General features: G+C 35.7%; 1 protein-coding gene across 3 annotated transcripts in view; it reads right to left on the bottom strand.

The window, feature by feature from the left end:
• Snx27 (sorting nexin 27) overlaps window positions 1-20,140 on the bottom strand; it is a 279,474-nt gene that overhangs the window by 148,300 nt on the left and 111,034 nt on the right. For all 3 annotated transcript variants that reach the window (XR_016549182.1, XR_016549181.1, XM_090402014.1), the window contains exon 6: window positions 2,999-3,100. Coding sequence is in view for 1 of the 3 variants with exons in the window: in XM_090402014.1 (XP_090258140.1) it covers window positions 2,999-3,100 (102 nt within the window). In the remaining 2 variants the exon portion in view is untranslated. The remainder of the gene's footprint in view (window positions 1-2,998; window positions 3,101-20,140) is intronic.

Here is a 20,140-nt window from a genome sequence, read left to right on the forward strand (position 1 = left end):
GATTAACTGAACAAAATGTACAGTTGGGTGCTGCTATAGACCAGGTGATGGAATAGATAGTGGAGATAGTATGCATAGGCAAATTGATGAAATGAGTGGAAAGAGAGTAATTATTATGGGGGATTTCAACTATAGTAACAATGATTGGAAGGAGGAGAGGACACATGTGAGGAAGGAACTGGATTTTATTCAGTTACTGAGGGATAACTATCTGAGACAGCATGTAATGGAAAATACTAGGGGTTCGAGGGTGCTTGATCTAGTAATAGCATCTGAGAATTTGACTGTAATGAATATGACCATGTTGCCACCTATTGGTGAGAATGATCATAGGATCTTGACCTGGGAGGTGGCTAAATGTGCGAAATTTTCGGTTAAGACAGGGTATATGTGGAATTACCGTGCTGGCAAGTATGACAAGCTTAGGAGATTGCTTGGTTCAGTGCCATGGCATGTAAAACTGCAAGGGCTGGATGTTGATAGGGCATGGGAAGTGGTCAAGGAGCATTTGCAGGAGGTTATGGGAGACTGTATACCTAGAGTCTGAATAATAAATCAAGTAGGAGTTAAATGGATGAACAACACCATTAAACTTGAGTTGCAAAAAAAGAAACAACTGTGGAAGGAATTTAAGGAGAAATGTGACCTGCAGGCACATGAACAGTATAAAGCGCAGACCAGAAGGGTAATGAGTGTGGTGAGAAAGGCAAAAACGGATTATGAAAGGAAATTAGCCATGCAAGCTAAAGAGAATCCCAAACAGTTCTTTCAACATGCTACTAGTAAAAGAAAAACTGTACATGGCAGAATGATTTTTAAGGAATGCCGATGGTAGGGAGGTCACTGAATCAGTCGATATAATGGAAGTACTGAGTGAGCACTTTGCAAGAGTATATCATCCAGGTGGTGAAGTTGAAGGAATGAAGAAACCATTAGTTTATATGGAAATTGTGGTGAATGAAGTGGAGGTGAATAGTCTATTACAGAACCTTAATGTGAATACATCTGTGGGATTGGTTGGTATATCAGTATATGGGTCTTACGTGAAGCGGCTAAAGAATTGTCAGTGCCCATGACCTCAATGTTTAATCTGAATCTCGGGTCTGGTTTAGTCCTGAAGGGGGTGAAAAGAGAAGAAAATAGTTCCACTGCATAAAGGAGGATCCAAGACTACTGTTGCAAATTATCAACCGATCAGCATATCAGGAGCCGTCAAGGTCTTGGAGAAAGTAGTCAAGGGTAAAATACAAGAATGGATTGATGAAAAATGAGGTACTGAATGGGGGACAGCATGGTTTTGTGAAGGGTAGATCATGCCTCAGTAACTTGCTCAGGTTTTATAACACAGTGACAGCTGAATTGGATAAGGGTAATGGGTTTACAGTGATAATGCTGGACCTGGCTAAGGCCTTTGACAGGATACCACATGGAAGTCTAATACATAAACTGCAACATATGGGAATGGACATAGGGTTGATGAGATGGATATTAGAGTGGTTGATGGAGAGATACCAGTGAGTAGTTTACTCAGGAGTAGAGTCCAAAAGACTGCCTGTGACTAGTGGTGTGTCGCAGGGTTCTTCTTGGACTACTGCTGTTTGATTTGTTCATTAACGATATAGGGAAGGATCTGAGAGGAACGGCTCATTTGTTCATTGATGATGCTAAGTTGGGTAGGGCAATAGTGAATGCAGAAGATTTCAAAATTTTGCAGGATGATTTGGATAGATTGGAGGTATGGGCTAAGGAGAATGGATGTCAATTTAATGTGGCAAAATGTAAGGTTATGCATATACTGTAAGGTTATGTGATATACTGCTGCTAATCTTGGGGTGAAAAGATTAGCAGCAGTATATCACATTGGTGGAATTGTACTCCAGGAGATTGATGAGGCCAGGGACTTGGGAGTGTTGGTGGATAGGGAGTTGAAGTTTAGGGGGGCACATCGCAAAAGTGGCTAAATCACTTGGATGCTGAAGAATACTTTGACGAGCAGAGATAAGCAAGTTATTGTTCCTCTGCATTGAGCCTTGATAAGACCCTATCTTGATTACTGTGCCCAGATATGGTCACCTAGGTTTCTTCTTGATGGGGAGAAGGTTGAGAGGATCCAGAGGCGAGTGACCAAGATGATGGCAGGGTCTATGGAATGAACTTTATGAAAACAGGTTGAAGATTTGTGGGTTGCAGAAATTGGTTGATAGGCAGAAAAGGGGAGATATGATCGAGACATTCAAATTGCTGAAGGGTTTCTATAGGATTAATTCAGAGGATTAATTGAGAACAGGACTGGTGGTGGGAGGACTAGGGGGGACATCCATGGAAGCTGGGCAAGAGTGTGGTTAGTAAGAGTGTTAGAACTGGGTTTTTTACTTTTAGAGTGGTGAATGAGTGGAATAAGCTGCCAGAGTCTGTTGTGGGTGCTATGACGGTTAATGAGTTCAAGGCAAAGTATGATAGATAATACTGTGTGAATGTCGAATAGTTGTGATGGACATGATGTTTAGGGCCTCCTTCGATGAGTTTAAGGACTCCTTGGAGTAGCCCGTAATAATAATTTACAAAGTGTTATGCAAACAAATGAACCACTGGGAAAAAATTAAGGTAAGGGAGAGATGACAATGTGAGAGGAAACAACAGAAAGCTGGATGGTCAATATATAAAGGAAATTACAGCTACTGAAAGAAATAATAAGAGATGAAGAGTCCACACACACAAGGTCACCAAAATTAAAAAATTACTAGATGGTGCCTTCTTTCTACACACACACACAAAAAAAAAAGCTTTGGAAAGTATGACGTTCATTGCTATCCATCTTCATACCTACCTTACACCTATTCCAAAGATTTCTTTCCAAATTTGCTGAAATCACAAAAAACCTGGTGCTCCAATAACATTTTCACTACAAAAACCTGCTCTTCTATATGAAACTTTAAATTTTAATAAAAACCAAGTTATCTACTTTATAACAATATCTCCATTTTCCTTAAATATTTACCTGATAAACTTCATCAGTAGTGCTATTCTTACGGACACTCACCACCACTGTTGATCGATCAGGCAAAAGTACTTTCAAATCCACTACAGCTGAACAACCACCCTAAAAGATACGTACGTTATCCATACATATATATATCATTTTATATGATAAACAATTAATACGCTTATGTTAATAACAGAATTCGAAATTTTAAGAAATGAAATTAAAGTGCAGAGAGTTTAATAAAATACTGTTTACAAAGGATTAAAATGTAATGTACAATAAATTCACATAGTAAACTGAGCTTTGATCTGATATACTCGACAAGAAATTATATTCTTGTTTCATCCTTATTTTACACAACTACAAGCAAACAAATATTAGCATGTAAAACATCTTCACAACTAGGCAACCTGTGTTTAATGATATACAGAACAAACCATATGAGGTTAACTTCTTTCTATGTGCATGTGGAGACTAATCATATTTCATGTGCAATATTTTTTTTCTTGTATGCAAATCTCATCCATGAAAGGTTGTGAATCCAATCGCAGAATGGCAATGTTGGAAAGAAACCAACAAACAAAATTTGAATTTACACAAATCTTAAGATATAATGAAATTACATTATATACTTTATATTAGTCCCCACCGTGGGCATCGATGTTTGTGATTGTCTTTTATGTGGGAGATGAATTTTGTTGCCTGATGTGAGACCACTTCTCCACTTACTGAAGGTCTGAAGTAACTTGAAAAAGTACCACGTTTGATCTATAGAGCAGGGTTTCCAAACTATATAAAAAATAAATTAAAAAAAAAATCCTTAGCCCACTCACAGTACAAATCTATAAGTTTGCATATTACCTTTCACGGGTGAGAGTTGCAAACTATATCAAAGCTAGAGCACTTATCCATATGGCTAAATATCACCATCAGTTAATTGAAAAACAGCATTAATGGTGGCATATCAACATCTGAAATAATCTATTGTCTAGATTATTGTTTGAAATCCTAATCCTTGGTTCATAAGAATTTAACAAATTCCTTTAAATTTACATTCCTACCAAGTTTTGGTACGATGTAAGGAAATGGGTCTTTCCAGTTAGTTCAGTTTATTGTCTGAGCATGATCGGAAAGGCACTTTCCATATTTATTAAATGTGATGTCATTTGTTGCTTTTTTTTTTTTTTTTTTTTTAAAACTAGATTATGTGTTCTGTTTCACCTTTATATCACCCATTACTTTTTTGATATCCCCTTAATATATGGAATGGCCATGATTTAATTGTAATCTATTATTTTAATTTTAAATACAGTCTTGTGAAGAATTTTATTGATGGTATTTTTGCTACAGCTATTATTGCTGTTACAAGTATTGCTGATAATTTGTAATTCAAAAGAGATTGTTCACTAGAACAAATTGTTACTGCTATGTTTGAGGGTATTTTTTCTCCAGTGTGCAAGCTCTTAAGCAATGAATTATAAATTATCTCTAACTTTTATAAACAATGTGCATAGCAAAAATACTATTGATAAAATTCTTCACAAGACCACAACTAAAAATAAAATTGATTACAGAAAAAAACCATAGCCATTCCATAGAGTAAAGAGATATCACAAAAACAAAATGCTATACAAACACAATCTTCATGCTATTTTTACACTCGCTATAACATTAAATAAAATTAAACCCTCCAAGAACTCCAATTGGGATTAATGTGTGACAAATTACAGCTGTAATTTGTCATACAGGTGCAACAGGATACACAATTCCAGTCCAGAAAAAAGGAACAAATAATTTGTATATGCAATGAAAGGAGTAGGGGTTGCTGATTATTCATATAGTATGATGAGTCCTTAGACTCATCCCTCGATGAGTCTAAGGAATCCTTGGAGTTGCCCGTAATAATAATCAGCAACACCTAAGCCTTTCACGGTATTAGAAACACCAACTGATAAAAAATTTGAATTTATTAAAACCCACTATTTCACTTGTTTCTAACCAGCATCTTCAGAGCAGCACAAATAATAATGGCACTCAACTAAAGCACTGGAAACAAAAAAGAAACAAACAAAAACTAATGTCCTAACAAGAGGCCTTCTCTGGGCTGGATAACTATAAAGTTAATTTGGAGAAATCCAATCACCTGGTCTTAAGATCTTTGGCAAATTAATGCTGGTTAAAAAAACCTGGAAAATATTAAATTTAATAATTTTATTTTATTTTTTTTTTGTCTGTCGGTGAAATTTAATATTTATGAAAAATCTTGCCTTTATGGTCATGTTCTGAACACTAACCCAAACAGACTGGAAAGGCACCTATTCCTTACATTGTACTAGAAGAACTTCATATGAATGAAAGTTTAAATTCTGTGAAATTCTAATCAACTATTCTAATTTAAACAATAATGATGGCATAAAAATTTCAAGAAATATGGATGGCACAATTTAAATTGCATAATTTCTGTTGCAAGTTCTTCAGTCTGGATTCTAGGCAATAATTTTAGCCCTTATTTCAGATACTTGTCTACCACTAATGCTGTTTTTGTTTGTGCTATCTAGTCATACAGATAACAGGACTTTAGTTCTGATGTGATTAGTCATCAAAGCTAGTTCTGTTATGAATGAATAATTGCATTTCAGACTTTAGTTGTGGTGCAATTATTCATTCATTGAATTATTAGAGTCCTGAAGACTTGTACTATATTTATTTAGTAGTATAACATCATGAGCATAAATTTTGGAGCTAAACTGAATATTTCTAATTATATCACATTTAATGCCACTTTTTCTCATAATATGATCTACAGAGATCAGTGGCGATAACATTACTTGTGTACCACCTGGTTTTGCATTAAACCATCTTCCTGTACCTCTTTCTTCCTATATGTACTTAAGTTGATTTACAACTTAAATATATATAGGCTATATATTGCTCATATAATGTTCTATTACATCATAATAATCATAGCAGTTGAACAGCTTTTATCTTGATACCTTATGTCTTTCCCAGATCTGCAAAACTTAAAACACAGATCCTTATATATTTCCATGATTTCTCAACTATTTTTCTTAAAAGTAAAAATCTGATTCTGGCAGCCTCTATTTGACATGAATCCAGTTGTTCAATATATATATATGTGTTGAATACAATCATCAGAAATCATCAGGTATCATTCTTTATGGACTCCTGACAAAATGAGAAGGAAAACTGATAGATAAAAAATAAAAACTACATTACAAATACATACAGCATTAATTTTTTATTTTATTTTATTATTATTATGTGACACCTCCAGGGAGTCCAAAGACTCATCGAGGGAGTGTGCCAACAGCATCAAACAATTGATCCCTTCCAACTACTAACCGTGCTCAAACTTGCTTAAGTTTTTGCGAGCCATTACTAGCAGAGGCTCTACCAATCGACCAATCTTTGCTGGTAATTTTATCAGCAAGAAGTTTCTGAATTGAAACTACTACAGAGAAAACTGGTTCTATTGCAACTAACTTTATTAGTAATTTTCTTTCTTAATGACAATTTTCCCCCCAAGAAAGGTTATGAATTCATCGCACATCAGTACCACGGCTGTGCTAAGTGCTAGATAATTCAGAAATCATACTACACAGAGACTAAAAAACAGAACCTTTTTAGGTCAATCTAGGTTTTTGATATCCACGAAAGTCTCACTAGGCTTGAAAATCAACTGAAACCTAAAATCATATACAAGCATCCATGATAGCAGAATTTGAACCCAAAGCCTGCTGGATGGAAAGTGGAATATCTACTCACGACAAGTGAATATGAATTGTCTTCATAAGTTGATCTATATTGATTGTTATTTGACCAGAAGAGTGAGAAGATAAAATAAAGCTTTTCTTGTTATCCTATTACATTGCCCTTGATGTTATCTTGCCAGAATGTATGTTCTTGATAACATATACAAGTAATGGACAAAAAAAAAAAAAAAAAAAAAAAAAAAAAACGCTGAACTATCGGGTCATGTGATCTGTAGTTGCAATGTAGCGTCTATGATGCACCAAATACAGATGCAGTTGATATGCAAATGTACTCCTGACATTCCTAGGGATGTGTGTGTGTATATATAGAGGCAAACTGAGGCCTGCCACCATTTATTGTATTTAGAATGGAATCCAGATAGGACCTCAGTGATTTTGAAAGGGAGCGTGACTAATGACTGGCAGATGAATCTGTGACCAGAACAGCTGAAATGTACATGTTAGTTGAAAAACATGTCTCTAAGGTTATGTCAGCATGGCACTCCAAGGACAAACATCATCAGTGAAATGCAATAGTAGATGAAAGCACTTATTGCAAGAGAGGGGTGTTTGAACATTAGTGCACTGTACCATGAAAAACAGAAGGGGACTACTGCTGAGCAATTGTGCGAAACCCATTTCAACAAAAACTCTATGCCAGGAGCTACACAGAGTTGAATATCACAGTTGGGTTGCCATACATTAGCCTTTCATCACTCCTGTTAATGCACATACTCACATCCAATAGTGCAAAGATCACAGGCAGTGGACTACACAAAACGTGGAGGGATGTGATATGGTCTGTTGAATCTATATTCACACTTTTTTTTGCTGCAAATGGACAAATGTGTGTGTGGCACCAGCCGAAGGAAGCATACCAGCCAGAGTGCTCATTTCCAACTGCAAAAGGTTTTGGTGGTTCTGTAATGGTCTGGGATGCATTCTCATGGCATGGTGAGTCCACTTGTTGTATTGGAAGGCAAAGTGGATGCTGCACATTATCTTTCAATCATAAGTGATCATCTTCATCCCATGGTGACACACTTTTCTCCTATGCAGCTAGCGATGTTTCAACAGGATAATGCTCCCATTCATCAAGTAAATGTGGTCACCCAGTGGTTTGTGGAACATGACTGCAAGTTGTCCTGTCTGCCATGGCCACCAGTCGCCAGACTTAAATCCTATAGAACATTTATGGAACATTTTGAAGGTGAGCTCCCAGGCAACACTTTCCACCTCCAAAGAACAAAGGCAAATTAATCCAGTTTCTGTGAGACAAATGGTGTAAAATTCCTCCTGTTGAGTTCCAGCCACTGACAATCTCTCTCTCTCTCAAAGAATATAGGCTGTACTAGATGCCCACAGCAGACCAATGCCATATTAATCAAAATATGTCACTGTTTCCGTTTTTTTTTGTCTATTACCTATATATATCATACTAACTAGTTATATATTTTACAATACAGAATATAAACCATATATTTAACAAAATCTCATACATGGTATGTGTAGAATTTCAAAACACACACACACACAAAGACAAATTTCTTTGCCAATGAAATCAAGGCAGGGAAGTACTAAAAATATAGTCATATATATGACAAACATACAAACATGAGTGCCCTACAAACTCTCTAGTAGTAACATATAAAGCAGCATGAACATTTTTGAATTTTACAGAAATTATAAACAATGAATCCAAACATGATCTTAGTTTTTCCTAAGAAAACAATTTCTCATTTAGACAAGTTAAATAGTACCCACAGGTTTTGAAGCATAAATCACTGCAGTGATAGGCTAGAGTGGCAGAATAGTAGCTGTGGGTTCAAATCCACTGCGTTTATGACTGTCTTAAGGCAGATGAAATTCAGTGACCAGTATAAGCACAGTATAAGCATTGGAAGAACAGTACATTGTGCCCTTCGATTGGAAAAGGCCAAAGTTCGATCCTCATTGTGACAAGAAGAATCTTCTCAGATCAGGATTTTTTCAATTGAAGGTGAGTTAGCCATTTCATACGGAAGTAGCAGGGTTTATTCTCCCAGAAACTCAAGTTTTTCATCCTGCATACAGACAAATTGGCCTTGAGTACAAATGCAATTTACAGACAAAAAAATGTGGTGGTAGTGGGCAGCAGATGGCACTGGTGTAGGTGAGGATGGCAATGACAGTTCACTGTAGTTGGTGGAGTGGGTGGTGGAGATGGAGAATTGTAGAGTAGGTCCTACCTCGATGAGTCACGTAATAATAATAAGACCACTGCAAGTGGGTTGAAAAAAAAATTGCTTTTCAGTAAAGACTTGTGAAATTTTTGAAGTATATTCATGTTGGTATTTTTAAGGAGAACATTATCATTTCCTATATTTTACCACTTAATGGCCTTGATTGGGTGCTCCTTTCCATTGAGTAAATGGAAAGGAGCATCCAATGATTAGTGTCTCCCAGATGTAAGGAGGAAGTTTTATGCATTCAGATGTATTTTCAAGGCAGAGTATTTGTATTACATTTTTGTAAAGCATATATCTCGTTTTCAGTGGGTTTTATGAAAGGTAAAGCATGATCTGAAAGTCTTCCAGGTGGAATCTGTTCTACTATAGCTAAGGAAGGACTAACATGAGAATCTCTGAGCACAAGAACTAGCTCATTTATATCTCTGTTTTAGTATTCACCATAGAGCCGTGGCCACCTTGAGTCACCAAAGCAAATACAATAGGACTAATTTTTCTCAAATTAGTATCTACCTTGAAAAACTATCCCAACTTCAAGAAATTTGAATGACTAAAATTGACTCACATCTAAGAAAGTCAAAATCAAACCCACTGAGTGGTATGAATTTAAGGCTGAAGACCTTGCTATTTTCTTCACTTCAGTCACATTTATGTAATGCCAGTTTGTACATATTTTTAGGGTATTGTTCCCTAATGATGCCAATTTGCCTAGTGAAATATAAGAAATAATTACTAATGAATAGAGCCGAAATGCTTCAATTTGGCATAAGAAAGATATTACACATAATTAAATTATTTCAACAAATAATTAAATTACTTTAGTTATCTATTTTATCATCTCCTTCCTAAAAATACCAATATGAGTAACAATCAACATACTATTTACCACTTCAGTATGTTGAAACTGAAGCCACACAACTAAACAACAAAGCTTTCCTTAACTGTTGCAGGGATTGAAATTGTTGAATTGAAATTTTACATGTAAAATTTTGCCCACTCTTCCTTTTGTAAGTAAAAGTCATTATGTACAAGATAAAATTTTGCTGAGCAGTCGAAATCCTAGAAATGTCAAGAGCAATCACATGCGTTTCTCCAAACTTTTCTATGATTTGTTGAAAGGCAAGGTGATGGCAGATAGATTGTCTGCAGAATAAAAGCATCCAAATCCATATTACTGTTTAGATTATAGGCCTTCAAGAAGTGATGAAGTTGACTGTTCTCTATACTTTTTCAGAGAAATTAAAGAAAATTAGACAACAGTTTACAGGCTAACTTATTTTGATGGCATGAGCTGAATATAGGTTTGTTTTCATACTACAGGGTAATGTTCCTCAAATAGAAAAAAATTAAAAAATAAAAGATAGATGCTAAATTCTGGAGCATGGATTTTTAGCACAATAGGCACGACGTCATCAGGGCCAGATCACCTGTTGGTGTCTTAACCTGTTCAGGATTCTTCTCATTTCTTTCTGATGAAAGAGTAAGGAAAGCGTAAGATATTATGGATAATTAAATTATTTCAGCAAATAATTAAATTACTTTATTTTTTTTGTCTCCTTCCTAAAAACTACTAGTATGAGTAATAATCAACATACTGCAAGCAGTTCTCAGTGGGGAGGGGGGGGGGAATAGGGCAATGCAGAAGTTGGAGAATGATGCCTGGAAGTCAGCCTTGTATATATTAGGTTGATGTTAGAACAGTACCATTTGGATGCAAGAGATGTGGAAACAGAAATGGACAAAAAACAACAACTCAAATTTTGTTTGAACAAGAAACTAATTTCCTGCATTTGTCCCTTTCAAAATCAGATCTCGATTTGTTATTTTTTGCAGCTGTTGTGAGCTGCAGTGTAGACTAAAGGTGAAGTTGAAGTTTTGATCTTGAGCCACTGTGATATGCTGAATTTTTTCTTGGAGTGCTTTGACACTCCAAGAGTTGGAGAACTGTTGAAGAATCACCAGTTCTCCAACTCTTGGAGCTAGTAAAGTGGTCAGGAATTCTCACAAAATATGTCTTATGATGTATATCTCAAAAATTACTTATAGCAAAAAGGGTAACTGTTCAAACAGAGAAAGAAAAGTAGGAGATTATGTGAGGCCAAATAGACAAATGTAATGTACTTAATATTTCAGCTAAAGTAAACTGTTCAGTCCGTTTTTTTCTGTATTTAACTATTAGACAAATAATTTAATGCATTATAACAACCTCAATGGAGTCAAAATTCTTCATGGGAGATCTCACTCAGCAAGCAACATTATCATATTGCACCTTAAATTCATCCATAATCTTAGCATTCACAACATTCCATGATTCATTCCGGTTAGCCACCACTCACTAAATGAAAATTTACTACACACTTCCCCTTTTTACAAATAGATAGTCTCTCATTCTCTCCTTTTCACCTTCCACATTAAGTAGTAAACATTACTACAGAGGAAACCGCTAGGACCAGAGAAATAGTTATTGTGCAAGGTTTGCTGTGAAAGAGCAATGACGACTGAATTAACCTTCCTACTCCATTACCAAAAAAAGAAAGGAAATGGAAATAAACTTCCTCTGAACATACAAAGTAGTTGGAAATTATAAATGATAACAGAACATGGACTGGTAGGAACTATACATAAAGCACTAAAACATGAAAGTGTACAAATGTAAACAATAATGGGAAACATAAGACAGTAAGTATTGCTTGATATAATGCCCCATTGACACCATATAACTGTAGCGTATTGAATAGCTTCTCTCTTGGCACCTTGTCATATGCCTTTTCCAAATCGACAAAACTTAAATACAGATCTTTGTTATATTCCCATGCTTTCTCGACTATTTGTCGTAATAGTCGAGAAAGCATGGGAATATAACAAAGATCTGTATTTAAGTTTTGTCGATTTGGAAAAGGCATATGACAAGGTGCCAAGAGAGAAGCTATTCAATACGCTACAGTTATATGGTGTCAATGGGACATTATATCAAGCAATACTTAGTCTTTATTTGAGTTGTAAGTCAGCAGTTAGAATTGAAGGAAGTACAGGAAGATGGTTTAATGTTAAATCTGGTGTGAGACAAGGATGTACATTATCCCCTCTGCTATTCATTATCTATATGGATCACATTATGAAGGAAAGTGGTATTAAACCTGATATCAGAATTGGAGATGTTAATGTCAGCTCTTGGCTTTATGCAGATAATGTTATACTTCTAAATAAATCCGCTAAAAGTCTGCAAGATTCTCTGACTAAATTGAATAGCTGTTGTAATAGATATGGTATGAAGGTCAGCAATAAAAAGACAATGAAAATAGGCAGAATCATTGAAAATGTCAACTGTGTTGTGAATGGAGAACCTGTGGAACAAGTAAAGCATTTCATCTACTTAGGCACGATTTTTACTGAAGATGGTAAATTAAATATAGAAATAGACAACAGAATCAGCAAAGCTGGTATGGTGGGAAGTCAATTGAATAAATTCATATGAAATAAGAGAGAAATTAGTCGGAACACTAAATTAGCTGTATACAAGACAGTGTTCAAACCAGTTTTAACTTATGGATCTGAGAGCTGGGTCAGAAGTAAAACACTTGACCAAAGACTAGAGACCGCAGATATGAGAGTCCTGAGAAAGATTATAGGCGTGAACAGATGGCATCAATGGCAATATCATATTAAAAATGAGGATATTAGGAAAGAACTTGACATTGTCAGCATCCAGGAATGCGTTAGCAGAGCTAATCTCAGGTGGTATGGTCACTTAAATAGAATGGGAGAGGAAAGATTAATAAAACAAGTGTTCTCTGCCAGGTTGACAGGAAAACAACCCAGAGGAAGACCAAGATATAGGTAGATTGATACGGTACAAAGTGCCTTAGATGATAGAAATATAAAATCTGATAATGTTGGAGTCTTGACAAGTAACAGACTGATTTGGAGGAAAATTGTAGATAGGAAGTTAGTAATGATGTAATTTTTTCATGTAGTACTGTCATATCCTGTACACCCCTTGAGGGTACATGGCAGGAATTTGATGATGATGATGAAATTAAAAATCCAGAATTAGCACTGTTATGTCAGCTTAAATTAATGTCATCTGAAATTTTCATAGTGAACTAAATATGTGCAGTCTGTAGCTTTAAAATAAAAAAATAAAATAAAAAAGAGGAAAGTGACAAGTGATAAAGGATTAGCCTGCATTAGTGAGCTTAAAGGAAGTAATTTATAAACAAGTTAGCTTCCTAATTGGATGGACAGAGAAATGGACATTAGGTCTATCCAATTAGGAAGCAGACTTCTTCACAATTACCTTTATCTCCTTTTAGGCTGACTAATGCAGGCTAGCTGTTCATCACTTGTGTCCCTTCCCTCTTAACTGGAAAGAGTCCTAATAGATAGATAATAATAATATCCATCATGTCTGTTCAGTTAGGAATCAGATGATGTAAATCTACTCATGACTAACTCCGATGTTATACTAACATACCATTCTTGAGCCAAAACACATTAAAAGTTCAGATATGATGTGGTAAAGTATCTCCAAAATATACTTCATGCTCTGTCATGATTTTTTTTTTTTTTTTTTTTTTTTTTTTTTTTTTTTTTTTTTGTTACTTAACATACACTTAGGATTCTGACATGGCTTTGGAATGTTTTTGGACTGCAGCTTTTGCTGCCTGAACAATAGTCTGAAGCATACTATACTATTTAATAAATGTTTTGCAGACTGCTTCAGCAATAAATTTTGCAAGATAGGAAAAAGTATTCCAGTCTGCCTGGTCAATTTTCCACAGAGGTGTATAGGAGAATGTGGTTCCTATGATATAATTCAAATCACAGGAAAAGGTTGGCTACCACTTCCACAGAAGTGGCAAGCTAGATAACAACGAAAGAGGAGTACAGTTGCCCATTAGGATAGCAACACCTCAATGAGCAAGGTATATTGCTAGTGCCGTCTTTATGAAATGAATTTTTTTTTTTTTTTTTTTTAATGCACTTCACTAGTATTTGTAAACACAGCACTGGATTTTAAATACACCACCTACAAACCAGACAAACAGGTTTGTATTTCTGAACAGGAACCTTGATATCACTTATATTTTGGAAAATCTCACAACAGTTCCACTAAGAATTTACCTATTGTTTTGGCTTGTAGACTTGTCTGATCTCCAATTTTGGGATACTTTGATATCCATTTGGGACACTATTCATCCATCTCTTCATCTAGAAAAATGCTTAACCCTTTGACATATAAATTATTTTTACAGTTGGAACAGATAAAACTACTATTTATTTAATTCGTGTGATTTATTTCGTTAATTGTTACCTTATTATAAAGAATATTAATAATTTTGCAAAGTATGATGCTTTTCGAAGCACTTAGGTAAATGTAACGGTATCAAACATTTTTTACATTGCCATTTAGTCTCACTTCTTACATTATGCTTGGCACATACATGGCATCTCTTTGTTGAATGTTGCTATTTATCAGTAAAGGGTATATGTTCAGGGAAATTCAGGGAAAATGCCCAATTTTTTGCCTGCAGTCTAATTGGGCAGTCCTTTTGTGATGGATGTCCACAGGTACTATAATTAGGTAAAGATATATTTGACAACATATCTTCTGCTACGTTCAAATGGAAATTGACTATTGTTAGTTTTGATGTATTGAGTAGTTTGGAATATAAAACATAAGCATTGTAAATAGCGATATCCATCAAATAGAAAAATATTTTCTTGTAACCTTTGAAGCATTTTCGCATAATTGGAAAACAAGCAAGTAGTAGGTCTTGCCTATCGACACAGCCCATTCCGCAATTGTATCCAAGAACACATTTAGGTTTTATTACTTTTTCTTCATCGCCCTCTTACTTCTCCTTACTTTTCCTGTATCTACCATTTCTTCTTTTGAGTGCTTTGTGCTTATCATGTAAACATCCTTCTTATCGTGCCAATGTAATGACAAAATTCCTCGACAAGATAAAGTTTTTGATTCGCCTTTTTTTATTTTATGTCATCAATTTCTTAGGCATATTCTTGCAATTTTTTCTAACTGTCCCCACAACATTTGTACTATTTTTTCTCAAGAAATAAAATAATTCTGGTGACGAATACCAATTATCTAAGAATAACGTATATCCTTTTCCTAAAATAGGTTCAGCTAACTCCATGACGATATTTTGAGATGCAGGTGTATCGCTTCTCGGAATTTTATCCTTTCCTGTATAAATTTTGAACTTTGAACAATATCCAGAGTCTGATTCACATAGCTTGTAAAATTTTATCCCAAATCATGTTCATTTGCTAGCAATGAACTGTACATAATTTAGTCGACCTCTATATTTCATAAGGGATTCATCAATTACTACATTTTTATCTGGTGTATATAATTGCTGAAACTTATTATTCAGGTAGTCTACTATATTTCATACTTTACATATTTTGTAGTCTTTCTTTATTGTTTCATTATCCACGAAATGAAGAAAATGAGATATAGCCAAGAAGCATTTACGAGGCATAATTTTTGAATATATGGGTGTCTCGACCACAGCCCTCTTTGACCAATACATGTCTATATTAGATTTTTTTACCTGTGACATAATTATACATAATGCAAAATATGCCTGCAATTCGTCACTTGTTATTGGATACCATTCTTCAATCTTTTTAATAATTTCCTCGTTTATTACTTGAGCCACATATCTATTAGTTTCTGTAACTATCATGTCAAAGAAATCATCACAAAGTATTTGTTTCAAAACAGAAAGAGGTGTCAGATTTGCGCCAAATCTTAGCAAAGCAATTGCATTGATGCCGGGAATTTCTGTAAATGGTTTTATAATAGGAATATTTTCCTTTTCTTGCCAATTCCATTCATTTTCTGTTACATCGGAATCATCGCTACTAGACGATATCGGTCTCAAACGTTTACGAACATTGCCTTGAACCGAGCTTCCACTGCTACTGTCGCTATTGTCACTTAAGCCAAAAATGCCAACACTTTGATGATATAAATTTGTCTTGCTGTTTTTATCCAAACTGCCCTCTCCACTTTCGACTAACATATTATAAATATTTGCAGACATATTAGGGACGATAATAAATTGCAACACAAACTAACTAGTGAATAGAGTTTATATGCATATATATTCAATGCCTAACACCCTAAATTCGCTTGAAATTGACGCGAACTTCGTAACGTCTGCGATACGTCAAAATCAATTTTGGTGCAATAAACAAAATACGTGTCACAAACATCTTTGTATGTTAACGGGTTAAAGCATCTGATATGTCAGGAGATCAGTTGTGTTTAATTTACATTCAGTAGAAACAGTATCCATTTTTTTTTTTTTTTTCTGTAAGGGTGTCTGGAAGCTGATCTTTCAGTGATGCTCTTGCCATAATTTTCTTGAAATAGTTTCTCACTGAACAGAATCATTTCAGTTGTTTGAGGAATGAGAGTAATAGGTTACACAACTAATGCACTTCATAAAGAAGCATGTATGATCATAAAGTAAAGTTTAGCTAAAATTACTTATCTCACGTTGGAGGCTTAATGGAATATTGGCAGCAGCACTAGGAAAGGATTCAAATCTAATTTTAATGGTTCCAATATTTTCAGTCACCGAGACATTTTCAACAAGTACAAATAACACTTGTAACACACACCACAATACTCAATGAAACACGTAGGTGACTCTAAAGTCCTATCTAGGTGGTGCACCCTAGGGTGTAAACTGGGACCTCTGACAATTACTGTTTCCCAAATTTTGGGAGGTTTTATGCATCCATATTTGTTGAAATTAGGTTGATTTTTGAGTGCTGCTGCAGATTCCAAAAACAGTCTTTCCTTTTTAAATTTACTATGGTGTTTCTCTTCCCGAAAATCCTGCAAACCATGTATCCAATACATGGTTTTCACTGCCAGATTGACCATAGTTGTGATTGCAGACGTACGATTTTATCTAAACAGATAGTGGCTGATCTATCTGTCTGTCCAAAGCAAGCCAACTTGCAAGAACAGGTACTTTATATATTCCAGGCACTGAGAGAGGAAAGTTGATCTTTGGTAGAACGAATAAGGGTAGCAAATTTCCAGTGGAGTTGTACTTTTTTTCTTCTTTTTTTTAAGACCTGGCTGTTTTTTCTGATGTGCCACAGACATAGGAGATGGCGATGGCATTTCTGAATCCTTCTAAAGGGATGGCCAAGAAATGGGATGAACTGATTTTTTTTTTTAAATTCTGTAATCACTGTAGTCATTGGATAGGAAGGTGTTGTGTTTAAGCCTCATTTTGTGTTTATGATGTCCACCTAAGATGCATTTGTACTGCTTTTAATATTTTTTTTTAACTGCCACCCTCTAAGCATAACAGTATTTCAGGACAGCTGTTGTTGCTAGTTTCCCCTTTGCATGCTGATAACGAGATATTTTGACATGTACAACAATAGGATGGATGATCTCCTCACAGTTGACACATTCAGGTTTAATTTTTTCAAAAACAAGATTTATTATCAATGCTGTTTATTATCATATCAGGCACCCATGGTAGGAACATCGTAGTTTGGGTATACCCATATTCCCAACATTTAAAGCATCTTAGTGAATAAGGGATGCAGAGACTACAGTTGAGATATCCTGCTTTTAACAATGTTCAAGGTTTATCTAAAGTGGATAATATTCTCTGTTGGAACCAGGTGGCCATCCCTAGGTTTTAGAATGTGTCACACACCTATCACTCCTTACTCTTTAAGCTTTGAACATACTCCTCATCTGGAACATCATCAAGTATTGTAAGCTAAGCATTACTCATGTGACGTTTCCACAAGAATATCATCAGAATTTAGTTTTTAAATAATTTGGGAGATCTGCCACTTTTCACCATTGGCTTTTCACCTATTGCATAGATGGCAAAAAAATATTGGTATATTTATGTGTGTGCCAGATGTCTTGTTTCTTATTTCTGTTATCAAATGATGTATCTATGGTATCTGTACTTGGGTTAGGGCCTTATTTGGGTCTCTGAGAAATTTGAAGATGAAGGATTCAATTCTAAATGGGATTTTCTGGTGCCTGCTATCTGGCAAGCAATTAATGCACTCAGAGGTGGAATGCCAGGGTTACCTTGCATACTTTACTAGTATTGTAAGAAGCCTTGGACCCTATTCCTGGAAAGTCCCACTAACAAAATGACCTTTGCTGAGATACTAAGGACCACTAGTCTTGCTTAAGCAGAAGGCCAAAGTAATATAGGATCCCTTTTCCAGATATCCGTGGGTCATAAGATATGGTAAAGATGGCAGCAGGGTATTGAATCCGAGTGGTGGTGGTGTGGAAGACACAATGGTAAAAAAAAAGATAACAGAGTAAAGAATACAGAAGTAGAGAAAAAAGATGCAGAATGAAAAGGGCCAGCACTATTCCTGTGAGGGCCCCCCTCCACCATGAACAGGTACTCTATGTGGAGGAGTTTAGTCAGTACTGAAACAGAAGATCTTATTGCTGCTCTGAGATCAATATTAGCTGAAAGCCAAGAATTTATTCTTCCATTCTTGGCATTCATGTGTCTGCCAGAAAAATATTACAGCAACCTTCATGGAGTCAGCATACTACCACAAGAAGTCCACTAGACTGGCAACATGGCTATCATGTTGAACCTTGGATTCAATCCATCACATCGTTACACAACCTCCAGGAACGGCATCTTCTTTTTCCTCTGTCACTCTCCACTCTTTTAATATGCCTCTCTGTATTAATCCAGTAAAGTTCTTTTACTAAATCATATCACCTCTTTCCTGTTATCCACCAAATTCTGCAATCTAGACTCCCTTAACCTCTCCACATAACTAAACATTCTAGAGCCCTTATATTAAGGTCATTTCTGGATCCTCTCCAGTGGTTCGACATTCTGAATGAAAAAAACTAAGTAGCCACTAAACATGAGTACAAAAGGTCCTTGTGTGGTCTGACCAAAGTCTTATACAGTGGAATCACCACTGCCTCCTTGCTGACTACTTGTCAACATAGTCCTTATCATAGCAGCTATGCCACTGAAGTCTTTGCAATACTTGCAATGTATACTCTAAACTTCAGTGGCATACTGTCAATCATCACCTCTAGGCCTTGAATCTCATCTACTTCCTGTACATAACCTTAAATCTCTGAAGTACATATATTTTAAGTGGGAACCTTGAATCTAAGCGATAAGATAGTGACCCATCACCCAGCCTTTCAGATGGATCACCATCTTTTTCCATTTACAGGAAGCCTACACACAGGAAGATACCTACATAAACAATTACATCATTCCAGTTCAACAGTATGGCATTTTAAAAGCACCTACACACAGAGCCAGAGCCTTTGTTCTAACGATACAGCTGTCTACAGAACTCAATTATCTGTGCCATATGTTCTTGGCAAAATGCTAAAATCCCTACAAAATAGATAAAATACTCCATAGCCCCATTACCCCCTCTCTCCCCTAATAAACAGGAACACAATGTTACCATTTCTATTCCCTATGTCAGATGTACATCAGAAAAATAGCCAAAGTACTGCTGAAACATGGCCTTCGCACCACATTCAAACCTCTTGTTAAACTAGCAATTCTGATCCACTCACCTAAGGATAAACTTCACCCTCTAGCACACCCTGGAGTGTATGAAGTTCCCTGTGACTTGGCCTGCTATGGGCAAACAGGAAGATCAGTTAACATCTGCCTGGAAGAACATAATATATATATATATATATATATATATATATATATATATATATAATATTCGCTACCATTACTATGGCAAGTCAGGATTAGCAGACCATGCGTTGGATACTCCTTCACACAGGAATGGAAGAAAAATGTGCTTTTTAAAAGTCGTTAAAGATCTGAAAAATTATTTTTTTGAGTCAGCCATGGCTTTGAAGAATTCTAACCTAAACAAATATGGTTCATTAATTTGCCAAAGGAGTGTTTAAGGGTCAAAGCTGTATAACTGAGAGGAGACCTCCACATAGTCTTTAAAGAAATGTGAAGAACCGACCAGGGCTTCTGACCTAATGTCCAATTCTCACCTTCTCATGATGCACCCTGTTGGGTATCTACCTGGATACTGGATCTACCAGAACTTTCTTTGTATAAACGTTCATGTTTATATAAAGATCTATGTAAAAG

Source organism: Typopeltis vanoorti, chromosome 12, assembly GCF_054136105.1.
Source record: "Typopeltis vanoorti isolate ZY-2024b chromosome 12, IOZ_Tvanoo_1.0, whole genome shotgun sequence".
Classification (NCBI taxonomy): Eukaryota; Metazoa; Arthropoda; class Arachnida; order Uropygi; family Thelyphonidae; genus Typopeltis; species Typopeltis vanoorti.